The 24,288-nt window shown below is 37.6% G+C and overlaps 1 protein-coding gene across 2 annotated transcripts in view; it reads right to left on the reverse strand.

The window, feature by feature from the left end:
• nacc2 (NACC family member 2) overlaps window positions 1–24,288 on the reverse strand; it is an 80,413-nt gene that overhangs the window by 20,295 nt on the left and 35,830 nt on the right. Inside the window, exons 1-2 of one of the 2 annotated variants that reach the window (XM_087790726.1) lie at window positions 2,121–2,511; window positions 1,281–1,468 (exon numbers count right to left, since the gene is read on the reverse strand). In XM_087790726.1, the coding sequence (XP_087646852.1) occupies window positions 1,281–1,392 (112 nt within the window). In that variant the 5' untranslated portion in view covers window positions 1,393–1,468; window positions 2,121–2,511. Of the gene's footprint in view, window positions 1–1,280; window positions 1,469–2,120; window positions 2,512–24,288 lie in introns of those variants that run through there. The other variant, XM_087790725.1, reaches the window with a different exon arrangement.

Below are 24,288 nucleotides of genomic sequence, written 5' to 3' on the forward strand. Positions count from 1 at the left end.
CTGTTTTTAAGATATCAATAAAAAAAAAGAAGTCAAACTTTAAACAAAAGTAGTCCAAATAGTGAGCCCTGTGGAACCAGACAATAGATTGCCGGTCAGTTTTTTTTAACGTCAAACTAAATTATTTATTGTTTATTAAAGTAATTCATGAGTGTTTTTATTATACAAAAACATCAATGGTTTGACCCATAATTTTAAGGTCAGATCTGATCAGATATTGTAACCCACTGGGATTTAGTTCAATCCATTTATCAATATTGTTACTTTCCCTCAAACCAATTTCATGCACTGTTGATAATAAACAATAACAATTTCAGGCGTGAAGTTAACTTTAGACTGACCTTTGCCGCAGATATTTATAAGTTGAGCTGAATTCTCGAGCATAAGTAACTGTTTGTTTACCATAACTCATGCTATTTATTTATCTAATAAGACTAGATAGAATTAGACTTAAACTTAATGTTGTTGATTTTCTCCCCTTCAGAAAAAAACACCTAATCATGTAACTTGTATTAAGGATTTAAGTATAAAAATCGGAATTTTATACATGAAAAATGAAACTTTGACACAAAAAGTAGTCCAAGAACTGAGCCCTTGGGAACCCCACAACTGACAGCCAGTTTAAAAAAGCAAAAACAACCAAAAAACGAAATTCTTCTAATAGACTTACTCGGTCTTTACACAACGTGATAGGATTAAATTCAACACACTTTAATATTGTTACCAGGATATAATTATCTAAATACTTTCATATGTATTAGTTATTTTTGTTACATTCATGGAGTTTATTTATGTTAATATGTTCATATTTGTACCTATAAATAAGAAGAAAGCATTGAAATTAGATTTTGGTCAAAGTATTCAATAAGCCACGTGATTATTACATGTAAATATTTTATTGATCAAGCATTTCGGGATCAAAACAAAACATTATCTTATTCGGTATAAGAAAAACACGATCATGTGATCTAAGTTGAGTATATAAATATATACGAATAAAAGTTTCATATATACTGTAAAATAAATAATACCGTGAAGAACGGTAGTCCAAATACTGAGCTCTGGGGAACCCCAAAAAACATAAACTGAAACTAAATTCTTCCAAACTTGATTATTAGTGGATTTTATATTTAGATGTTATCATTTTTCAAGGATATAAAGAGGAATATTATTACTTTCACCCTCAAACCAACACCATGCACTGGTGACGATCAATGACAGCAATGAATAAATAAACAATAACAAATTTCAAGGCGTGAAAGTGAACTTTTGCGACTGACCTTTGACCAGGATGGAAACATCACAGTAGTGTCCCAGGAGCCGCTGCTCGTTGAGGGAGCCCAACACTGTGGCTCCAAAGTTGGGGATCTCCACATGGAGCAGCTGGGACATGATGGACGCCGGGATACAAAAAAAAAAGAAAAAACCGAGGCAAGTCGAGGCTTCAGCTATTCAGCGAGAGACGCATCTGCGAAGGAAAGCGGTGGAGAGAAGTCATTGTGAGGGAGAGAGAGAAGAAGAAAGAAAGAAAAAATTGAGATCACATTAAAGGCGGAAGCAGTGAGACGAAGTGAGAAAATGAATACAGTGGAGGTTGAAGTGAGAGGTGTGTGTGAAAGAGAGGAGGATGCAGTGGGTGAGAGAGAAAGCAGGAGGAGTCAAGTAAAGAGAGAAAAAAAAAAAAAAAAGGAAGAACACATGCCGACTGTATATGGGAACAATGTGAAACACCCCGAAGGCTATGTTGTTTAGAATGATTCCCAGAAAACTTTTTTCCACCCTTTTTGGCAGCAACACTTTCCCCTCATTTATATATATGTATAAAAAAAAGATAAATATTATTATAAAAACAGAATTACTGTTTTTTCTCCTCACACAACCCCAGCAGTTTCATTATTGAGCAATGCTGCAGAACAGTTTCCAGGAATACAAACTGAAAAAAAAAAAAAAAGAATGTCACCGCCTTCTCTTTACACACTCCCTTTCTTTTCCTACTCCATGCATACAGACGGACTCTGGCTCACTTCCACGAAAACTATGCACGCCTCGACAACACACTGCGGGGGGGAGAGAAAAGGAAAGAGAGAGAGAAAGAGAAAGAGAGAGAGAATGTGGCTCACCTGGAGACGCCAAAGGACACAACTTTTGCGGGGAAAATAAGAAGAAGAAGAAGAAGGAGAAGGAGAGCAAGCTTTGACGCACCGGCCGGGACAGTTGTTGTGGGGAGAAGAAGAAGAAGAGGAAGAAAAAAAAAGAAAAAGATGATGTACTCCGGGTGTCATTCCCCTGAACCTGATCCTCACCCGCTTGTCCGAGCGCATCTACCTTCCTATCCCTGCCTGCTCCCCATTTCTCCCTCCTCGTTGTCTGCTCGTCTCGAAAAACCCTCCTCTGTCATTATCTCTCTCTCTCCCCCCTTTTCTCTCTCTCTCTCTCTCTCTCCCTCTATTCTCCGAGGGTTTAATTCAACAAGTGCCAGTGGAGAGAGAATGTCAGAGAGAGAGAGAGAGAGCAGAGCGAATCAATGATGAAAGGAGTGGGAGGATTTTTTCGGGTGTGTGTGTGTGTGCGTGCGCGTGCGCGCGAGCGTCTCGGCGCATGTGTCTGATCAATGCAGTATCTATACGTCGCAGGGAGTGGGAGGGAGAGAAAAACACAGGCTACAGTTACAGACAGAGGCTGGGCAGAGAGAGAGAGGGAGGGAGAGAGAGGGAGAGACGCGAGGGAGGGAGGGAGGTAGAAAGTCATTTGAGGACAGTACGAGGAGAGAAAGACAATTAGGTTGAAGCCACTTCTGCCACTTGCCCCTGGACACGAATGTGTCTAAATCATCTCGGGGAGGAGATGGAGTTGATGGGGGAGGTAAAGGGGGGAGGTAAGGGGGGAGTAACAGTCGGGGTCACGGGCGTTCGTTAAATCGATCGCACGTCCACCAGTGTAACTTTTTGAAATCCCAGTTTGACGCAAGTTTGGAGAGAATGCGTCACCCATTGTCTTGGATGGAAAAAAAAAAAGAAAAAGAAATCGGTGAAGTGAAGAGGGATGTTTCAGACGAACGCTGGAAGATTCCCTCGCTTCCGTGATGGGTTTCGTCATGAGCTGAATGATGATGAGGGGGCGCGTATGTGGATATGGCGATATGTACAAGTCACAATATGATACAAGTCAAGGTACGATACGAGTCACGGTACGATACGAGTCACGGTACGATACAAGCCACGATACAAGTCACGATACATGTCACGATACGATACCAGACACGATACAAGTTACGATACGATACGATACAAGTTACGGTACGATACAAGTCACGATACGGTACGAGTCACGATACGATACCAGTCACGATACAAGTCACGATACGATACAAGTCACGGTACGATTACAAGTCACGATACGATACAAGTCACGGTACGATACAAGTCACGATACGATACAAGCCACAATACGGTACGAGTCACGATACGATACCAGTCCTGATACAAGCCACGATACAAGTCACGATACAAGTCACTATACGATACCAGTCACAATACAAGTCACGATATGATACAAGTCACGATACGATACAAGTCACGGTACAATACAAGTCACGGTACGATTACAAGTCACGATACGATACAAGTCACGGTACGATACAAGTCACAATACGATACAAGTCACGATACGATACAAGTCACGGTACAATACAAGTCACGGTACGATTACAAGTCACGATACGATACAAGTCACGGTACGATACAAGTCACAATACGATGCAAGTCACGATACGATACAAGTCACGATACGATACCAGTCGCGATACGGTACAAGTCACGATATGGTACAAGTCACGTACGGTAAAAGTCACGATACGGTACAAGTCCGATACGGTACAAGTCACGATACGATACAAGTTACGGTACGATACAAGTCACGGTAAGATACAAGTCACGATACGATACAAGTCACGATACGATACAAGTCACGATACGATACAAGTCACGATACGATACCAGTCACGATACGGTACAAGTCACAATATGATACAAGTCACGATACAATACGAGTCACGATACGATACGAGTCACGGTACGATACGAGTCACGGTAAGATACGAGTCACGGTACGATACCAGTCATGGTACGATACCAGTCACGATACAAGCCACGATACAAGTCACGATACACGTCACGATACGATACCAGACACGATACAAGTCACGATACGATACGATACAAGTCACGATACGGTACGAGTCACGATACGATACCAGTCACGATACAAGTCACAATATGATACAAGTCACGATACAATACGAGTCACGGTACGATACCAGTCACGATACAAGCCACGATACAAGTCACGATACACGTCACGATACGATACCAGACACGATACAAGTCACGATACGGTACGAGTCACGATACGATGCCAGTCGCGATACAAGTCACGATACGATACAAGTCACGGTACGATTACAAGTCACGATACGATACAAGTCACGGTACGATACAAGTCACGATACGATACAAGTCACAATACGGTACGAGTCACGATACGATACCAGTCCTGATACAAGCCACGATACAAGTCACGATACAAGTCACTATACGATACCAGTCACAATACAAGTCACGATATGATACAAGTCACGATACGATACAAGTCACGGTACAATACAAGTCACGGTACGATTACAAGTCACGATACGATACAAGTCACGGTACGATACAAGTCACAATACGATACAAGTCACGATACGATACAAGTCACGGTACAATACAAGTCACGGTACGATTACAAGTCACGATACGATACAAGTCACGGTACAATACAAGTCACAATACGATGCAAGTCACGATACGATACAAGTCACGATACGATACCAGTCGCGATACGGTACAAGTCACGATATGGTACAAGTCACGTACGGTAAAAGTCACGATACGGTACAAGTCCGATACGGTACAAGTCACGATACGATACAAGTTACGGTACGATACAAGTCACGGTACGATACAAGTCACGATACGATACAAGTCATGATACGATACAAGTCACGATACGATACCAGTCACGATACGGTACAAGTCACGATATGGTACAAGTCACGTACGGTAAAAGTCACGATACGGTACAAGTCCGATACGGTACAAGTCACGATACGATACAAGTTACGGTACGATACAAGTCACGGTACGATACAAGTCACGATACGATACAAGTCACGATACAATACAAGTCACGATACGATACCAGTCACGATACGGTACAAGTCACGATATGGTACAAGTCACGTACGGTAAAAGTCACGATACGGTACAAGTCCGATACGGTACAAGTCACGATACGGTACAAGTCCGATACGGTACAAGTCACGATACGATACAAGTTACGGTACGATACAAGTCACGGTACGATACAAGTCATGATACGATACGAGTCACAATATCATACAAGTCACAATATCATACAAGTCACGATACGGTGGCAACGAAAACGATATATTGCAATATATATACTGTAGTAACACAGATATATTTGTAGTATTGACGTGAACCTGACTCTGGTGTTGCAGAATTTACAGACCACATGACTCTTGACGAAGTCGTAACTTTCTCCTGAAGTCGATTGTATCCTCTCGTCCTCAGTCATTGCCGGAATTTATATTATGTATTTGTACTATTGTCGAGTACTTGACTCTGGTGTTGCAGAATTTACAGACTACATGACTCTTGACGAAGTCGTAACTTTCTCCTGAAGTCGACTGTATCCTCTCGTCCTCAGTCATTGCCGGGATATATATTATATATTTGTAGTATTGCTGAGTACCTGACTCTGGTGTTGCATAATTTACAGACCAGATGACTCTTGACGAAGTCGTAACTATCTCCTAGAGTCGACTGTATCCTCTCGTCCTCAGTCATTGCAGGGATATACATTATATATTTGTAGTATTGTCGTGTACTTGACTCTGGTGTTGCATAATTTACAGACCAGATGACTTGACAAAGTCGTAACCTCTGCTGGAGTCGACTGTATCCTATTGTCCTCAATTATTCTCTGAATATATATTATATATTTGTAGTATTGTCGTGTACTTGACTCTGGTGTTGCATAATTTACAGACCAGATGACTCTTGACGAAGTCGTAACTATCTCCTAGAGTCGACTGTATCTTCTCGTCCTCAGTCATTGCTGGAATATATATTATATATTTGTAGTATTGTCGAGTACTTGACTCTGGTGTTGCAGAATTTACAGACTACATGACTGTTGACGAAAGTCATAACTTTCTCCTGAAGTCGACTGTATCCTCTCGTCCTCAGTCATTGCCGGAATATATATTATATATTTGTAGTATTGTCAAGTACTTGACTCTGGTGTTGAAGAATTTAAAGACCACATGACTCTTGACGAAAGTCGTAACTCTCTCCTGGAGTCGACTGTCTCCTCTCATCCTCAGTTATCTCCTCTGGATTTCACTGTTCATTTAGCTGCAGAGGACTTTATAACTACTGCCACCTGGAGGCGAGATGTTGAAATGCAACACAAAAACGATATGAATATTAGCACGGTCATGGTGAAAAGTAATAAATAAATAAAATTAGTTTATCCACACTTAACCGGAATAGAAAATAATTACGATAAAAAATATATATATGATTTGTGCCATGTTAAAATAGATAAAGTATATATATATATATATATGTAATTTTTTTCAACAGGCCTGTATCAATTTTTTATTTTTTAAGTTATTATGTTATTTCGTCCTCGGCAGCTAGAGGAACAATGTAATCCCAGATCCCGGCGATGACTGAGGACGAGAGGATACAGTCGACTCCAATAGCAGTTAAAGCTGATGTCAGGACATATTTTGTTATTTTTCAGTTCTATTAATTCAACCAAAAGAGAGTTACACAATCCCAAAATGTCACTTAAGTCGAGCGTGCCCTAAAATCATTGGGAGGATGATGCAAGCGTATCCAAATATATCGTATCGACTCGTACTGTGAGGTTTTGTGTATCTAACATCAAGGATGTCGTCACGTTGAACTCAACACAACGAGAGGTTCGAACTCAACACAACGAGAGGTTCTCCTGCAGGAACAAATTACGACGCTGACCCACCAGCAACAGTTATGAGGGCAATGATAATACAATTCAAACATGAATCTTCACAAAGACACAGAGACACACTTGCAAGGACAAACGCTTGCGAAAGAATGGAGCTCAAGAGGGCCTCGGACAGAACTCACAATGCAAACAAAGGTATGAAAAAAACAACCTTGAGCATACAGTGAAAGACTTGTTACGTACACTTGCATGGATGAAAAAAAAGAGTCGGCAACTAAATGTCCAAAGTGGTCACATTATGTACTGTGATTGTCGGCGGTCATGTAAGGTGGGAACATTTCAAGAAAAGGAGATGAAATACACTTTATGTCGAAATGGTTTTTCAATCTTCATTTATAATTTTTTTTTAAGGAACAAGACACGATAAGAAAAGCGTCAAATAAAAAGAAAGAAACAAGATCAATTTGATATGTTTTGTTTTGAACCAGTCAAAGCTTTCAAAAATGTTCTCTAGCTAACGTATTTTTTGATAATATATATTAGCTAGATTTGTGTCATAATAAGTAAAAGTTTGTTAATTGCTTTTATTTTGGCGCTTTTTTTTGTCTATTTTGAGATTCTTGGTTCCAGTCCGCAGTGTCAGGCATCACACTTCCCACATGTTAAAGTTGACCTCTCCAAATTTTTCTCATTTTGCTGTTTTGTGTATTTTTCCTCGTGCCCTGTGCATTTATTTTTTATTTAATCTGTGAGATTTGATAACGCCCAACGTGCTTTAAGTTTCCTGTTTATGTCTTAAGTGTCGTACCCTTGTGTTGACAGCTACGGTATTTTTAAATCTTTTATTATAGCGTTGTTTTTATTATTTTGCAGTCGGAGTTCTTCTTCTTTTTGTGCTTTCCGCTCGAAATTTTTAGGGCTGTGTTTGAGTGTAACATTTAAAAGAAAAAAATCCCCCCAATAAATTTAATTACACATTTTTCTGTAATTTCCCCAAAATAAAAAGTACATTTTGTGCCACTTTGAGGTAATATTCGTCTTGGGTAAATATAAAAAGAGAAAAAAAACTAGTTTTATTTATTAAGTTTAGCACCGTGTTACTACTTAAAGTTTGAAAAGGTTCTGCATGAATACATTATTACAATTTTTTTAAATGCTCCAATTACATGGTATTTAATAAGGAACTCTGTACTTCAAGGGACCTCTTTTTAAGATGTGAGGCTAGTTATGCGAAATCGTACTTGTCTTTTTTTTCTTTTTCTCCATCACAACAAACTTAATAAACGACAGAATATTTGCCGTCGCCATTGAAAGAATTGTCGAGTTCTACAGCCAGTGTCGACTGTGGCGTACAACAGGGGTCAGTATTAGTTCAGATTGTATTTTATATTTATTCGCTTCCTCTTGGCCAGATTTTTAACCACGCATAATGTCTCTTATAAGTAAGTAATTTGTATTTATAAAGCGCTTTATTATTTTATTTTATTAATTAATTTATTGTTATTATTATCAATTTTTTTGCAGACGACACACAGATATACTTTCATGTATTATTTTACTATTGTGCTGTTTTAAATTAATGATGTTTGTTTGTACCTCGTGACACTCATTGTTTAAAAATAATAAACAACAATAGAATAATAATAATCATTAATCAAGTAAAAACAACTGTTAAAAGAGGGGTTTTTTTTTTAAATTAAGTTTCTATTAATCTTTTTATCCTGATTATATGTTTCTATTATAAACTCTTCACTAGCACCTGATATCTCGCACCTGCTGCTTCTATGAGCGACTCATTCAGCTCCTAAAGCTCTCCTGGACTCTCTGCTCTGGCTTCTAGTTTATGGTTCTCGACACTTCAAGGAGAGCCACCTCCCTCCGATTGTTCCCTGTCGTCTCCCTCGCGCCAGACCTCTTAAGCCTTGGCCTTCCCCCCTCGCTCCATTCCTGGTGTTTATTTGACGAAGTTTGCAAAAAAGCTCCATCTGGTTCTGCGTCTCCACTGTTTAGTTGCGAGTCGTAAATGTTGAAATCTTCGCGGAGCTTCAAAAGAGCCGTGTTCCCCATCATGCTGCATCGTGAGCCACGATTGATTGAGGAGACTGAAGAAAAAAAAAGATCTGGAGCAACTTTTCACTCTCGACGGAGACTGACTGTCCTTTTCAACGAGACCTTTGTGTATTTCGGGGGAAATAACTCTTGAGAAAGTGCTGCGAGGAAATCCACTAACATCCGTCCCCCGTAACTTTTCTTAATGTGACCAACTTGTTCCCAATAAAAGTTTGCCACCATTGGGCATCACTTTCTAATTGGTCAACATGAGCAGCTGTTTTTTCTTTCAGGACTGTTTTGGTTATTCGTGTCATTTTCACCAAAATTAAAAATTCAAGGTCAAAATTAAGGTCAGATTTGGCCTCAAACGGTAAAAAATCCTTCATGTCGTAAATAATGTAATATTCTATCTAACTTGTAAACTATCTATCTAACTTTTAAACTATCTATATAACTTAAAAACTATCTATATAACTTAAAAACTATCTATCAAGCTTATAAACTATCTATCTATCTTAGAAACTATCTATCTAGCTTATAAACTATCTTATAAACTATCTATCTATCTTAGAAACTATCTTATAAACTATCTATATAGCTTATAAACTATCCATCTATCTTATAAACTATCTATGTAGCTTATAATGTAACTATCTATCTTATAAACTATCTATCTAGCTTATAAAGTAACTATCTATCCTATAAACTATCTATTTAGCTTATAAAGTAACTATCTATCTTAGAAACTATCTATCTATCTTAGAAACTATCTATCTTTTAAACTATCTATCTAGCTTATAAACTATCCATCTATCTTATAAACTATCTATCTAGCTTATAAGGTAACTATCTATATTACAAACTATCTATCTAGCTTATAAAGTAACTATCTAGCTTATAAACTATTGATCTAGCTTATAAAGTAACTATCTATCTTAGAAACTATCTATCTTATAAACTATCTATCTAGCTTATAAACTATCTATCTATCTTATAAACTAGCTATTTTATAAACTACCTGAAGTTTACAAGCTAGCTAGCTAATTAACAATCTAGCTTGTTAATGAGCTAGCAAGCTAGATTGTTAATTAGCTAGCTAGTATATAAACCAGCTAGTTTTTTTTTTTAGCTAGCCATGTATACAGTATTATAAACTAGATAGATAGTCTATCAGCTAGCTAGCCTGTAAACTTCAGGTCGTTTATAAGATAGCTAGTTTATAAGATAGCTAGTTTATGAGACATCTAGCTAGATAGTTAGATAGCTAGATAGATAGTTAGATAGCTAGATAGATAGTTTATAAGATAGAAAGTTAGTTTATAAGCTAGATAGATAGTTTATAAGCTAGAAAGTTAGTTTATAAGCTAGATAAATAGTTTATAAGCTAGCTAGTATGTATATAAGTTAACTTTCTGCCCATTTCAGCTCATATTTCTAAAGGTAACTGCATTTTTCTTTCATTTCACAGTTTATCTAAAGAACAAATGCAGACAAACATTTAACCGATATGCTGAAAATATGACGCATGTTCCGAACAGACATGTCAAGAGCAGCAGTTCTCTGGACTGAACCGACCCAAGTGGCCCCTGAAGACGACGGTGAGCAGCTGTCTCATGAACCAATCCATTATTAGGAATAAAAACATTAAAGAATAAGAAACTCTATTCATTAAATGGTTTAAAAAGCATCAGCTAATGCTGAAATATAATGTTTGGTAAGCAGTTTGGGACTCTCATCCCGCATCCTTGTAGGAGGTAAGAGGATGTTTTTTTAATCTTTAAATCTTCAAAGTGGTTCTTAAAATACAATTTCTGTTTATACGGGAGCCTACTTCACTTACATCTGCTGTTGATTTAATTTATTATTATTATTATTGTCATTGTCTGAAGCATTTGTATCTTATTGTACATATGATTATGTTGAAATATCTGGGGGGGTTCATGGTCCCTGGCAGTGATGTGAAAATACGAGGGTGGTTTTGAAGATAGTTTGGGATCAACACAAAACTTCTACTGTTCATAAGAACAAAAAAAAAACTAAACTGGGCATGAATAATAATGTCCAAAACCGTTGATAAATGTGAAGCTGGAATTGATGCTTGATTAAACACATGGTGGCCTTTTATTCATTATTATTTTTTCTGTCTGCAGAAGTGACAAAGAGATGTTGTGTTTTTCACTTTTTTTTAACAATTCTGGGAGCTTGAAAAACAAATAAATTCCAGTCAGAATGACCTAAATTTCCAAGTTTTATAAAAATAGATTTTTATGGTAGGATTCAGTTTTATTTCCTTACGTTCTCACTGGATGCTGGCTTGTTAAAAATGATAAGAATCTCTTCTTAAAGATAAAAAAAACATGTTTAATTAAGTAATTCTTTAATATGTTTGATTTTGTCATTATAAGCATTTCACTGTAGAGTTCTTTTTAAATTCTTAAACTTTAAAATCTGATGACTTTACTGCACAAAAGCTTTAGGATAGATGTTCCTTTGTTTTCTCTTTCTATTGCATGTAGACTTCAGTGTGTGTCTCACGCCATGGTGGTCATGAACTTTAGCAGCTATAAGAGGAAGAGTCTTGAAACACCTCGGTTTTCCCCCTAAAAGAGCTAGAGGAGGTTTTGAAGAAGACATACAGAAGTACTTTGGTTACTCACTAAACCACAACTTCAGATATGTGTGAAACAAACATTTCCTGTTGTTTTTTTAATGCTGTGTATAATTATGCATGAAACATGTTTCTTTTACAATCAATACTCTTTTATCCATTGTTGTGATTGGGTTAGGGCTAGGGTTAGGGTTAGGGTTAGGGTTAGGGTTAGGGTTCGGGGTAGGGTTAGGCTTAGGGGTAGTGTTAGGAGTAGAGGTAGAGGTAGAGTTAGAGGTAGGGGTAGGGGTATGGGTAGGGCCAGTGCTAGGGTTGGGGTTCGGGTTAGTGGTAGAGTTAGGGTTAGGGTTAGGTTTAGAGGTAGGGGTAGGGGTATGGTTATGGGTAGGGTTACCAAGGGCACCAAAATAATAATTTGCAAACTACTTTACTCAGTAAATGAGCTTCATTATTAATTAATTCAGCTAAAGAAAAACCAAGTGTAAGATAAATATATATATATATATATATATATATATATATATATATATATATATATAAAAGGTTATAAAAGGTATAAAAAGGTTTTCTGTCCAGTTTATTTGCCACATTCCCTGTAATACCCTCGCACTGGCTAAGGAACATCTTGGGGTCTGTCAATCCGACTTCGCTCGTCAGAGAAAAGTTGTGATATCTGTGATTCATAGGAAGATTCTTCACCAAACACCTACACATGAGCGGCTACTGTCTTCATGCAGGACTCTTTGTTTGTCCACATAAATTGATAAATTAAATGAATAATTCACGCCTCCAGGTTGGCAGCGATGTCTGTTCAGGAGACGTCGCTCTGTCGGCTATTGTTACTTTCTCCCTTTTTTTTCTTTTGTTAGCGCCCCGGCCCTCTGGAGGCCTCCCGACACTCTGCTTGATATGGATCGGGACGGACAGAAGCCAGATGTCATGGTCCGTGTCAGGGAAGGAAAGGACAGCGACGAGCACAGAGGTTATGTTCCAGCAGCAGAAGAGAGAGGGAGGATTCCAATGCAAAATTGATGCGGTAGACGCGAGTGCATTTTACATTATGGGCTGGCGAGGACGCATCTACATGTTAATGTCTTTTTAATGCTACAAAAAAAAGCTCCCTCGAAACCTCTTTGCTGCATTTTAAGGAGGATGATTTTTGAAATGCTCCTTGATCCTTTATTTCCATTTGACAAATGTGTCTGCAAACACCATCGGCCAGCATCTTGATCAGCGTCGAATGTTCCGAGATTTTCACATACTACATCTCAACCATTATGGAAACATTTTGAGGAATTCCAAAATTTCAATGAATCATACAATTATAGCATTTATTACATTATCACTTTAGACCTATTAGTTTAATGTTCCTGCTTAATAAACAAGTTGTATTATAGCGTATTTATGTCGCCATTTAAAGTCGGCAAACTGGCCTTCACTGTGCTAAATCCACAACATATCTTTAATATTTAATATGTATACACCAGCGTAGGGTTGTTCCAAAAGACTGAGTATGTCAGGGAAGAACATTGCGTCTCCCTAAGGCACAGAGGAACATTTATGCCATTGAATGAATCAAAATCTAGTTCATCCTTAAAATGTCTTCTTCACAAATGTTTTTCATTGAAATAAAAAGAAAGTTACATAAAGTTGGTCATGAAAATGTCAGGATGCTATGTGTATATATTTTACATTTATAGATGTATAGTATTGAAATAGATATTTATCTATATAGTACTAGCTGCACTTAAAAATTAAATAACCTAAAGAACTGAAGAAAGAAGAAGAGTAGGTTCAGATGGATTATTGGCCTTACAATGTCAGTAAGGATCTGAAATATATTATCCTCATCATAATAGGTATTAAATACAGTATGAATGCAAATAAAATTGTACATACAGTATTTTCTGAAAGGGGTCTTCTACCTCCCTTTGCTCTCACTTAAGGAATAATAAAAGGAGCTGGTATTATTTATTATGTTTTGTTTAACTTAATATAGCTTAAATGTAATCAAAATTGTCTGAATGTCAGAATTTTCATGGGGGTCTTTTACTCCCCTTGTCCCCATGTTTCCTTGACCTAGCTAGCTAATATATAAGCTAGCTAGTTTATTACCTAGTTAGATTTATTATAAGCCAAGCAAGCAAGTGTATAAGTTAAATAGACAGCTGATAAGCTAGCTTGTCTCAATTTTGTTGCCTTAAAATTGGACATATTTGACCCCCACCCCCACCACTACACATATAACTAATATGGTCTTATGTAATACGGTTGGTTTGGATTTCATTAGATTTGGATAGATTTGTAATCATGGGGGTCTTATGCCCCCTATTGTATATCCTAATTTTAAAGCAATTTTGTCATTTGGTTTGGATTCCATACAGACACAACGACTACTGTACAAAATAGATTATGTCATTCATTAAAATGTCGTAATTGCTTATTTTTATACTCTTAATGTGCTAATAATATATTATTTTAAAAAGTATTGAGTTTAATCAAAGAGAGATTCAAAGACAAAACATTTTTGGACCAGGGGTTCAAAAACTTGAGGCCTATGGGCTAGGATGCTATTCTGCAACCAGCCACTAGGTGTCCAAATTCAGCATGGGTATAGTAACTAAGTAAGTAAGTAAGTAATTTATATTTGTATAGCGCTTTTCGAGACCAGGGTCACAAAGCGCTTAAACAATCAAAACAACACTCAATAAAATATATACTTTAAAGGTCAAGATAACACTGAGACAAACACAGGAGTCTCAGAAAATCAAGGAAAAGCTAGTATCCACCCTGTACATCGTCATAGTATTACTTGAATACCGACAGACGACATCTTCACCATGGAAGTAGGGCTGTACTGGTATTTGCAACGGTTAATCAATATTTTCCATAGCTGCTCAGCAGAGAAAAACAACACTTAATTAAAATAATAACAAGACATATTATATGTTGAAGTCATGTTACCTGTGTTTATCTTTCACAGATGATTCACGACATCTCACCCTCAGGGAGCTGCTCATACTGGCCGTGAGCCACTGGCACAATAACTACAGTTTTTACTGCGATTCTACAAATGAAAATATAAACAAAACATTACCACATTAATGATGATAAAAAAAAGACAATATGCTGTACCCGGTCCATGTGAGGACACTCGAGTTCTTTTTTGTGATTTGTATTAGTTTGTCAGTATTAATTGTGAGTGTATTTAGGGTCTCTCTGGGTCCCCGAGCCTCCTTCTTAAATTCTTTCAAGTCATATGACTTAAATGAAGTATAACTGTTCAAAGTTTGGCCTAAAACTTGTATCACGTTTGATTGTTAACGCGCCAACTTCGCAAACACACAACAACGATATATATAAATAGAGATTATTATTATTATTATTATATATATTACAACGATACGATGTAATACACTGAAATCCCTGTACGATATGATGTAATACACTGAAATCCCTGAAGGATACTATGTAATACACTGAAATCCCTGGACGATACGATGCGATAAACTGAAATCCCTGAACGATACGATGTAATACAATGAAATCCCTGGACGATACAATGTAATACACTGAAATCCCTGGACGATACAATGTGATACACTGAAATCCCTGAACGATACAATGTGATACACTGAAATCCCTGGACGATACAATGTAATACATTGAAATCCCTGGACGATACAATGTAATAAACTGAAATCTGTGAACGATACAATGTGATACAATGAAATCCCTGGACGATACAATGTAATAAACTGAAATCCCTGAACGATCGATGTAATACACTGAAATCCCTGAACGATCGATGTAATACACTGAGATCCCTGGACGATACGATGTATTACACTGAAATCCCAGGACGATACAATGTAATACACTGAAATCCCAGGACGATACGATGTAATACACTGAAATCCCTGAACGATACGATGTTATACACTGAAATACACTGAAATCCCTGAACGATGCGATGTTATACACTGAAATACACTGAAATCCCTGAACGATACCATGTTATACACTGAAATACCTGTACGATACAATGTAATACACTGAAATCCCTGGACGATACAATGAAATGCACTGAAATCCCTGAACGATACAATGTAATACACTAAAATCCCTGAACGATACGATGTTATACACTGAAATACACTGAAATCCCTGAACGATACGATGTTATACACTGAAATACACTGAAATCCCTGAACGATACCATGTTATACACTGAAATACCTGTACGATACAATGTAATACACTGAAATCCCTGGACGATACAATGTAATACACTGAAATCCCTGAACAATACAATGTAATACACTGAAATCCCCGACAATACAATGTAATACACTGAAATCCCTGGACGATACAATGTAATACACTAAAATCCCTGAACAATACAATGTAATACACTGAAATCCCAGACAATACAATGTAATACACTGAAATCCCTTGACGATACAATGTGATACACTGAAATCCCTGAACGTTACAATGTGATACACTGAAATCCCTGGACGATACAATGTAATACAATGAAATCCCTGGACGATACAATGTAATACACTGAAATCCCTGGACGATACAATGTGATACACTGAAATCCCTGAACGATACAATGTGATACACTGAAATCCCTGAACGATACAATGTGATACACTGAAATCCCTGGACGATACAATGTAATACATTGAAATCCCTGGACGATACAATGTAATAAACTGAAATCTGTGAACGATACAATGTGATACAATGAAATCCCTGGACGATACAATGTAATACACTGAAATCCCTGAACGATCGATGTAATACACTGAGATCCCTGGACGATACGATGTATTACACTGAAATCCCAGGACGATACAATGTAATACACTGAAATCCCAGGACGATACGATGTAATACACTGAAATCCCTGAACGATACGATGTTATACACTGAAATACACTGAAATCCCTGAACGATACGATGTTATACACTGAAATCCCTGAACGATACCATGTTATACACTGAAATACACTGAAATACCTGTACGATACAATGTAATACACTGAAATCCCTGGACGATACAATGAAATGCACTGAAATCCCTGAACGATACAATGTAATACACTAAAATCCCTGAAGGATACGATGTTATACACTGAAATACACTGAAATCCCTGAACGATACGATGTTATTCACTGACATACACTGAAATCCCTGAACGATACGATGTTATACACTGAAATACACTGAAATCCCTGAACGATACGATGTTATACACTGAAATACACTGAAATCCCTGAACGATACCATGTTATACACTGAAATACCTGTACGATACAATGTAATACACTGAAATCCCTGGACGATACAATGTAATACACTGAAATCCCAGAACAATACAATGTAATACACTGAAATCCCCGACAATACAATGTAATACACTGAAATCCCTGGACGATACAATGAAATGCACTGAAATCCCTGAACGATACAATGTAATACACTAAAATCCCTGAAGGATACGATGTTATACACTGAAATACACTGAAATCCCTGAACGATACGATGTTATTCACTGACATACACTGAAATCCCTGAACGATACGATGTTATACACTGAAATACACTGAAATCCCTGAACGATACGATGTTATTCACTGACATACACTGAAATCCCTGAACGATACGATGTTATACACTGAAATACACTGAAATCCCTGAACGATACGATGTTATTCACTGACATACACTGAAATCCCTGAACGATACGATGTTATACACTGAAATACACTGAAATCCCTGAACGATACGATGTTATACACTGAAATACACTGAAATCCCTGAACGATACCATGTTATACACTGAAATACCTGTACGATACAATGTAATACACTGAAATCCCTGGACGATACAATGTAATACACTGAAATCCCAGAACAATACAATGTAATACACTGAAATCCCCGACAATACAATGTAATACACTGAAATCCCTGGACGATACAATGAAATGCACTGAAATCCCTGAACGATACAATGTAATACACTAAAATCCCTGAAGGATACGATGTTATACACTGAAATACACTGAAATCCCTGAACGATACGATGTTATTCACTGACATACACTGAAATCCCTGAACGATACGATGTTATACACTGAAATACACTGAAATCCCTGAACGATACGATGTTATACAATGAAATACACTGAAATCCCTGAACGATACCATGTTATACACTGAAATACCTGTACGATACAATGTAATACACTGAAATCCCTGGACGATACAATGTAATACACTGAAATCCCTGAACAATACAATGTAATACACTGAAATCCCCGACAATACAATGTAATACACTGAAATCCCTGGACGATACAATGTAATACACTAAAATCCCTGAACAATACAATGTAATACACTGAAATCCCAGACGATACAATGTAATACACTGAAATCCCTTGACGATACAATGTGATACACTGAAATCCCTGAACGTTACAATGTGATACACTGAAATCCCTGGACGATACAATGAAATACACTGAAATCCCTGAACGATACAATGTCATACACTAAAATCCCTGGACGATACGATGTAATACACTAAAATCCCTGAACGATACGATGTAATACACTGAAATATCTTAACCATACAATGTAATACACTGAAATCCCTGAACGATACGTTGTAATACACTGAGATCCCTGGACGATACAATGTAATACACTGAAATCCCTGGATGATACAATGTAATACACTGAAATCCCTGGACGATACGATGCGATACACTGAAATCCCTGTACAATACGATATAATAAACTAAAATCCTATGACGATACTATGTAATACACTGAAATCCCTGAACTATACGATGTAATACACTGAAATCCCCTAAACGATACGATGTAATACACTGAAATCCCTGGACGATACGATGCGATACACTGAAATCCTTGAACGATATGATGTAATACACTGAAATCCCTGGACGATACAATGTAATACACAGAAATTCCTGTACAATACGTTGTAATACACTGAAATCCCTGAACGATACAATGTAATACACTGAAATCCCTGAACGTTACGATGTAATACACTGAAATCCCTGAACCATACAATGTAATATACTGAAATCCCTAAACGATACGTTGTAATACAATGAAATCCCTGAACGATACATTGTAATACACTCAAATCCCTGGACGATACGATGTAATTCACTAAAATCCCCGAATGATACAATGTAATCCCTGGAGGATACGATGTTATCTACAATGCATCTTACATATTTGTATCGATTGGTGAAGGTATTGCTATCATGAAATACACATACTTGAATCATGAGTTTTACATTCATGACACCTCCGGGGCTCTGTAAAATATCAATACGTTTTCGCGACACTTCAGTATATAGATGTCTTATTAAACCCCAGTATATATATATATATATATATATATATATATATATACACAGTATATATCTGCAAGAACAGAGTGACTGCTTTGACAAGGCGCCGTGATTGAAGCGGCACAAATATCTTAAAATAGCGCCGAACTGTACAGACACTTTTAAATCACGCCATGTGTGAACGTGATGACTTCATCAAGAAGAGGAAGATGTCTTTATTCCTGTAAGTGTGAACCAGTAGAAGGAGGAGGAGGAGGAACAGTGTGTGTGTGTGTGTGTGTTTTGAGTTTTTCAGCCACATTAACCTCACCAAAAAAAGAAAGAGTTTCAAACTTTACTCCTCCGTCACAACGGAAGTGGAAAGAAGAGAAGAAGAGCGAGCCAGTGAGTCAGTGGTTTCTAGAGCCGCACATATAGCTTCACATGAGTGAGCGCACACAAAACAGACGAATGCAAACAGACACTCCCCCCGCCCCGCACACACACACACACACACACACGCACACACTGTGTGTGTGTGTGCGCACAACCGTCTTAACGTGTTATTTTTCGCTCGGCTCGTCCTCCGTCGACCTGCCTGGCGGATTCGTCGATCAGCTACTCTTGACGATTGTCCTTACGTACCCTATCGCTTCGCCGCCGCCACTACCCCCCCGCCCTCGCCTCGCTCTCCTCCGCCGCCCTGCATACCACGTACCCACTGTCTCTCCGCCAATTAATGCACACAGGGGCTGCATTGCAGTGAGGTTGGCGCGTGCCACGGCAGCACAAGAGTCTACAGACATGCATGTACGTGCCAGCTGGGCAGAAGAGGGAAGAAGGGAATGCTGGGTAGGGGTGGAGGGGAGGGGGAGGAAGGAAGGGTTATAGAACCAGCAGAATATGTCGAGTCAGGACAGAGTGTACATCGGAGGACGTCGACGTGAAGATTAAAACAATTATCGAAACATGTGCGACTCTTTCTTTTCTTCTGGTCCCCAACTTCCTGAAAAGTTTTTTCTTTTTTTTTCCTCCCTTACTCTCTCACTTTTTCCGCCCACTTATCATTAGCGAAGTGCAGGAGTCGATATGTTTTTTTTTTTGTTGTTTTCTTTTGCGTGCGGATTCACGTCGCGTCTCCTTTTTCGTTGGGACGTGTCAAAATCCACTTTAGTCGTGGATTTCATACAAGATTAAAAATTCAAAGTATTTATTGTCATAAGTACTACTACGTACCATGAAATTCTTCCTTTGGACCCCCAACAAAAGTGCACAGTATAAACATATATATATACATATATAAATAAATATATATACATTTGAAGGAACTTAAATCTACAGCAACAAAAGTACAAGTAGTATATACCCCGGCCGAGACCCAGGTCCGGGCAGATTTTCGAAGAGGGCCCCGGATGGAACGAGGACCGGTTTTAACTTTCGACCCCATACCTGAGTACATGAAATATCAACTTTATAGGAGAGTTTTGACAAGTTGAATCTGTTTCTTTTCAGGGGGGACAGGGGGGTGACTTGACTTTTCGACGATGGACTCCGGACCCCGGCGACGGGGAAGGCGAGTCGCCCTCCATACGATCCGGATACCAAGAGTCCCCCCCCTTCGTTATAAATATTCAGATCCTGCAGTTGTTCTCATGTCTAAAGTGTACCAGACAACAGATTCTATCCACGTTGAGACGGCAACGCTCCCTGGCAACAGATCTACCAATCGGGACCGAGCGAGGTGTCTGCCTGAGTCTGTCTGAGTATCATTATGGGATGTCGAGAGAGAGAGAGAGAGAGAGAGAGAGAGAGAGAGAGAGGGGGAGACTGCTTATCATGGTTCACAATGCAACATCATTCTCTGTCTATAGACCCCGCTGGGCGAAGTCGTCTGCACACAGCGAGGATCAAAATCATCTTTTCTTTAAAAAAAAAAAAAACAACCTCCCTGTGATTCACACAGTTACGTAACAACAAGGCAACAATGACATGATTTGTTGTGGGCTGATTATTGTCTGGTATCTTTCCACTTGTATTCACTCAATATGCACCAATAATGTAAGTCCAGGTTTGTGGAGGGGAGAAGGTTTTTTTATTTTTTTATTTTGTTTTGATTCAATCGCACAATGTCTTCGCTGCCGATCCAAATACTAATTGATGAGGTGAAACAGGGTCAAGCGTGAGTCTGTGTGGACGGAACCCCAACTTTTATCCAGAGTTGTGTTCATGAGGCGGCGCTTTCTGGTCTGTGAAAGAAACATGTCAAAGAGTCCAGAGCTGAGTCTCAAATCACATACTTCTCTTAGTGCACTGGAGGTTAGTATGCATCAGGATAGTGTACGTACTAACTTGTAACTAATTCTCAACAGATAGTACTGTCTCAAATCAAACACTGCTGCTACACACTAACAGGAAATGACGCGACAGCTTCTTCTTCTACTACTATTTAACGATGATTTCAACCAGCTGTAGGAACACTATCGCCACCTGCTGGCAGCACGTTTAGTTTGGATCAAGAAATATGAGAAACTAAATATTGGCGAGATATTTACGCCGGTATCAGCACCGAAGACGTGTCATTCTCCTACAGCTGGCTGTGAAAATACACCTGTAAGTATATATATATATATATATATATATATATATATATATATATATATATAAATATACATTTATATGACGTAACTTCCGTTTACGTCACTAAGGTGGCGGTCGTTTTGGGTCCATCAATCCATACTCAGTTTTGTGGGCGTTTAAGTACGACAATTTAGTGTGCATGGTGCACTACATTTCCCGTACTAACAATTGAGACGCACTTATGCACTAAAAATACAAAGTTTTAGTACGAAAGTATGCGATTTGAGAAGTTTTCTTTGGAGCGTTTCACAGGCCAATTGCCTTTTTGCTGATTTTCTTAAACGCACACAAAAGTCACTCACTCACTCACAATGTAAAGAATAGTGTATAAAAAAACACAGCAGTTAAATCAATTACCAACAATAGGAAACTCACATAAAATAAATAACAGTGAACTAAACCACAAGGTAAACTTCAATAACGACATTTTTTTCCTTCACGAAATGTAGAATATTGCAAGTATTACAGCAGCTCAAGTGTTTTCTGTGAGTTCATTGAAGTGATGACTGTTCAGTTATGAAGTGTTTTGAGTTTAGTTATACAATGTCTGACGTTCTTGAACGCACCATAGCAATCCTGACGTCATTGAATGCATCAATGGTGTGCCGTGCCAAGAAAGTTAACAGACATTGGTATAAGTTTTATCTATCTTTCATGTAGTACAAATCTAAATATAATGGTATATTTGTAATTTAATCAAGGATAAATCAAGATAATGTATAAACGCTCATATTAGGGACGATAAATCGGTTAAACCTTAGAATCCACATGACATCTTTGAGATAAGTGTGAACCTCCTTCTGTCGCTGCTCTACTCTGAGTCTCAGACAAACTCAAGGACCACGACTCTTGATGAAAAACACCAGGCAATGACTCTCTAAGTAGACGCTTTATCCTCCGGCATCAGGTGACGACAGATCATCGATCATCCCTCCAACCAATGGTTGACTTAACTGGTCCTATCAACACCATTCTTGATCCTAGACAGTCTCTCATCTTCATCTTAATTATATATAATATATATTAGAAAAGATTTCAATTACAATAATCATTTCATTTTATACATGTTTAAAAATGTTTTTAAAAGCTTTAGCACGTTTTTTTATTACTACTTGCAGTATTTGTTCAACTAAATATATATAAAAAAAGGTTTTTCTATAACTGAATATATCATCTCCCTGATATCGTTTTTTTTTTAATTAAAAATAATATTTTCAATGTATTTACATACTAAACATGTTATTTATGAGACAGACATTACACATATATTTTCCATTTTTTATTAAATATTTAAGCTATTTTTCCTCTTTAATACGTTATTGAATTTACTGGTCATTTGTGTTTTTCACAAATTATATGATAGGTTGGGTTTTTTTTCAATGTTTTTTTTTTTTAATCGCAAAAAACGTGACAATGATACAAAACTATGAACAACCAAAGTCAGAATGAAAAATTCCAGATGTTTTTAAAATATATATATAGATATACTCTTTTTTAAAGTACCTGAAGAGAACGCACAGGAAAAAATAATAATTTGAAATTCAGACAAAATGTATTGTTTTGCTCAAACATTTTTATTAATAGTTTGGGACGAGGTGGGAACCGGATTGAAGCGATATCGTTGAAGTCATCATCTGCTAAAATGGAATTACATTAGATGTGCATTTACACTACATGTGTCTTTCCTCGTTGTTTTTTTTCCCCCAAATTGGATGACATATTTTCCATTCGATGGACCTTCCCTGCTCTGTGTGTCCTGATTACTGTATTATATAGAAATATATGTCACAGTACACATTGGAATCCAGTAGGATCTGGAATCGTACTAGTACAGATTGGAATTCCAATCAAATTTTGGAATTTTGATTCCAATATATCATGGGACAATTCGCAATAGTCCAAATAAATAAGGTCTATGACCTGGACCAGAGGGTTGTCCCCATGGTTACAATGTTCATCTAAAATATGAAGTAATTCCTCTAGAATAGTAATGCTGAATGTAGGCTTACCTATACTAAAATGTGAGGTGTGAAATGATTCAGTCTACTTTTCAAAACATTTTGATGTAATCCGAATTTCTCCTATTAGAATTAGAGATTGTCCTGGTAGAATTCCCATTTGTCCTAGGACAGATTGGAATTCCAATATTCCGATCCAAATACAGTAGTAGTATTCCAATCTCTCCTAGTAGATATTGGAATTCACTAGTAGTATCTGGAATCCTCCTAGCACAGATTGGAATTTCAATATTCAGATCCAAGTTCAGTAGTAGGATTCCAATCTGTACTAGTAGGGATTGGAATTCACAAGTAGAATCTTGAATCTTACTAGTACAGATTGGAATTCCAATATTCAGATCCCAATACAGTAGTAATATTCCAATCTCTCCTAGTAGAGATTGGAATTCACTTGTAGAATCTGGAATCTTACTAGTACAGATTGGAATTCCAATATTGAGAGCCAAGTTAAGTAGTAGGATTCCAATCTGTACTATTACAGATTGGAATTCCAATATTGAGATCCAAGTTAAGTAGTAGGAT

The sequence above is a fragment of the Callionymus lyra genome, chromosome 5, assembly GCF_982586985.1.
Source record: "Callionymus lyra chromosome 5, fCalLyr1.hap1.1, whole genome shotgun sequence".
Classification (NCBI taxonomy): Eukaryota; Metazoa; Chordata; class Actinopteri; order Syngnathiformes; family Callionymidae; genus Callionymus; species Callionymus lyra.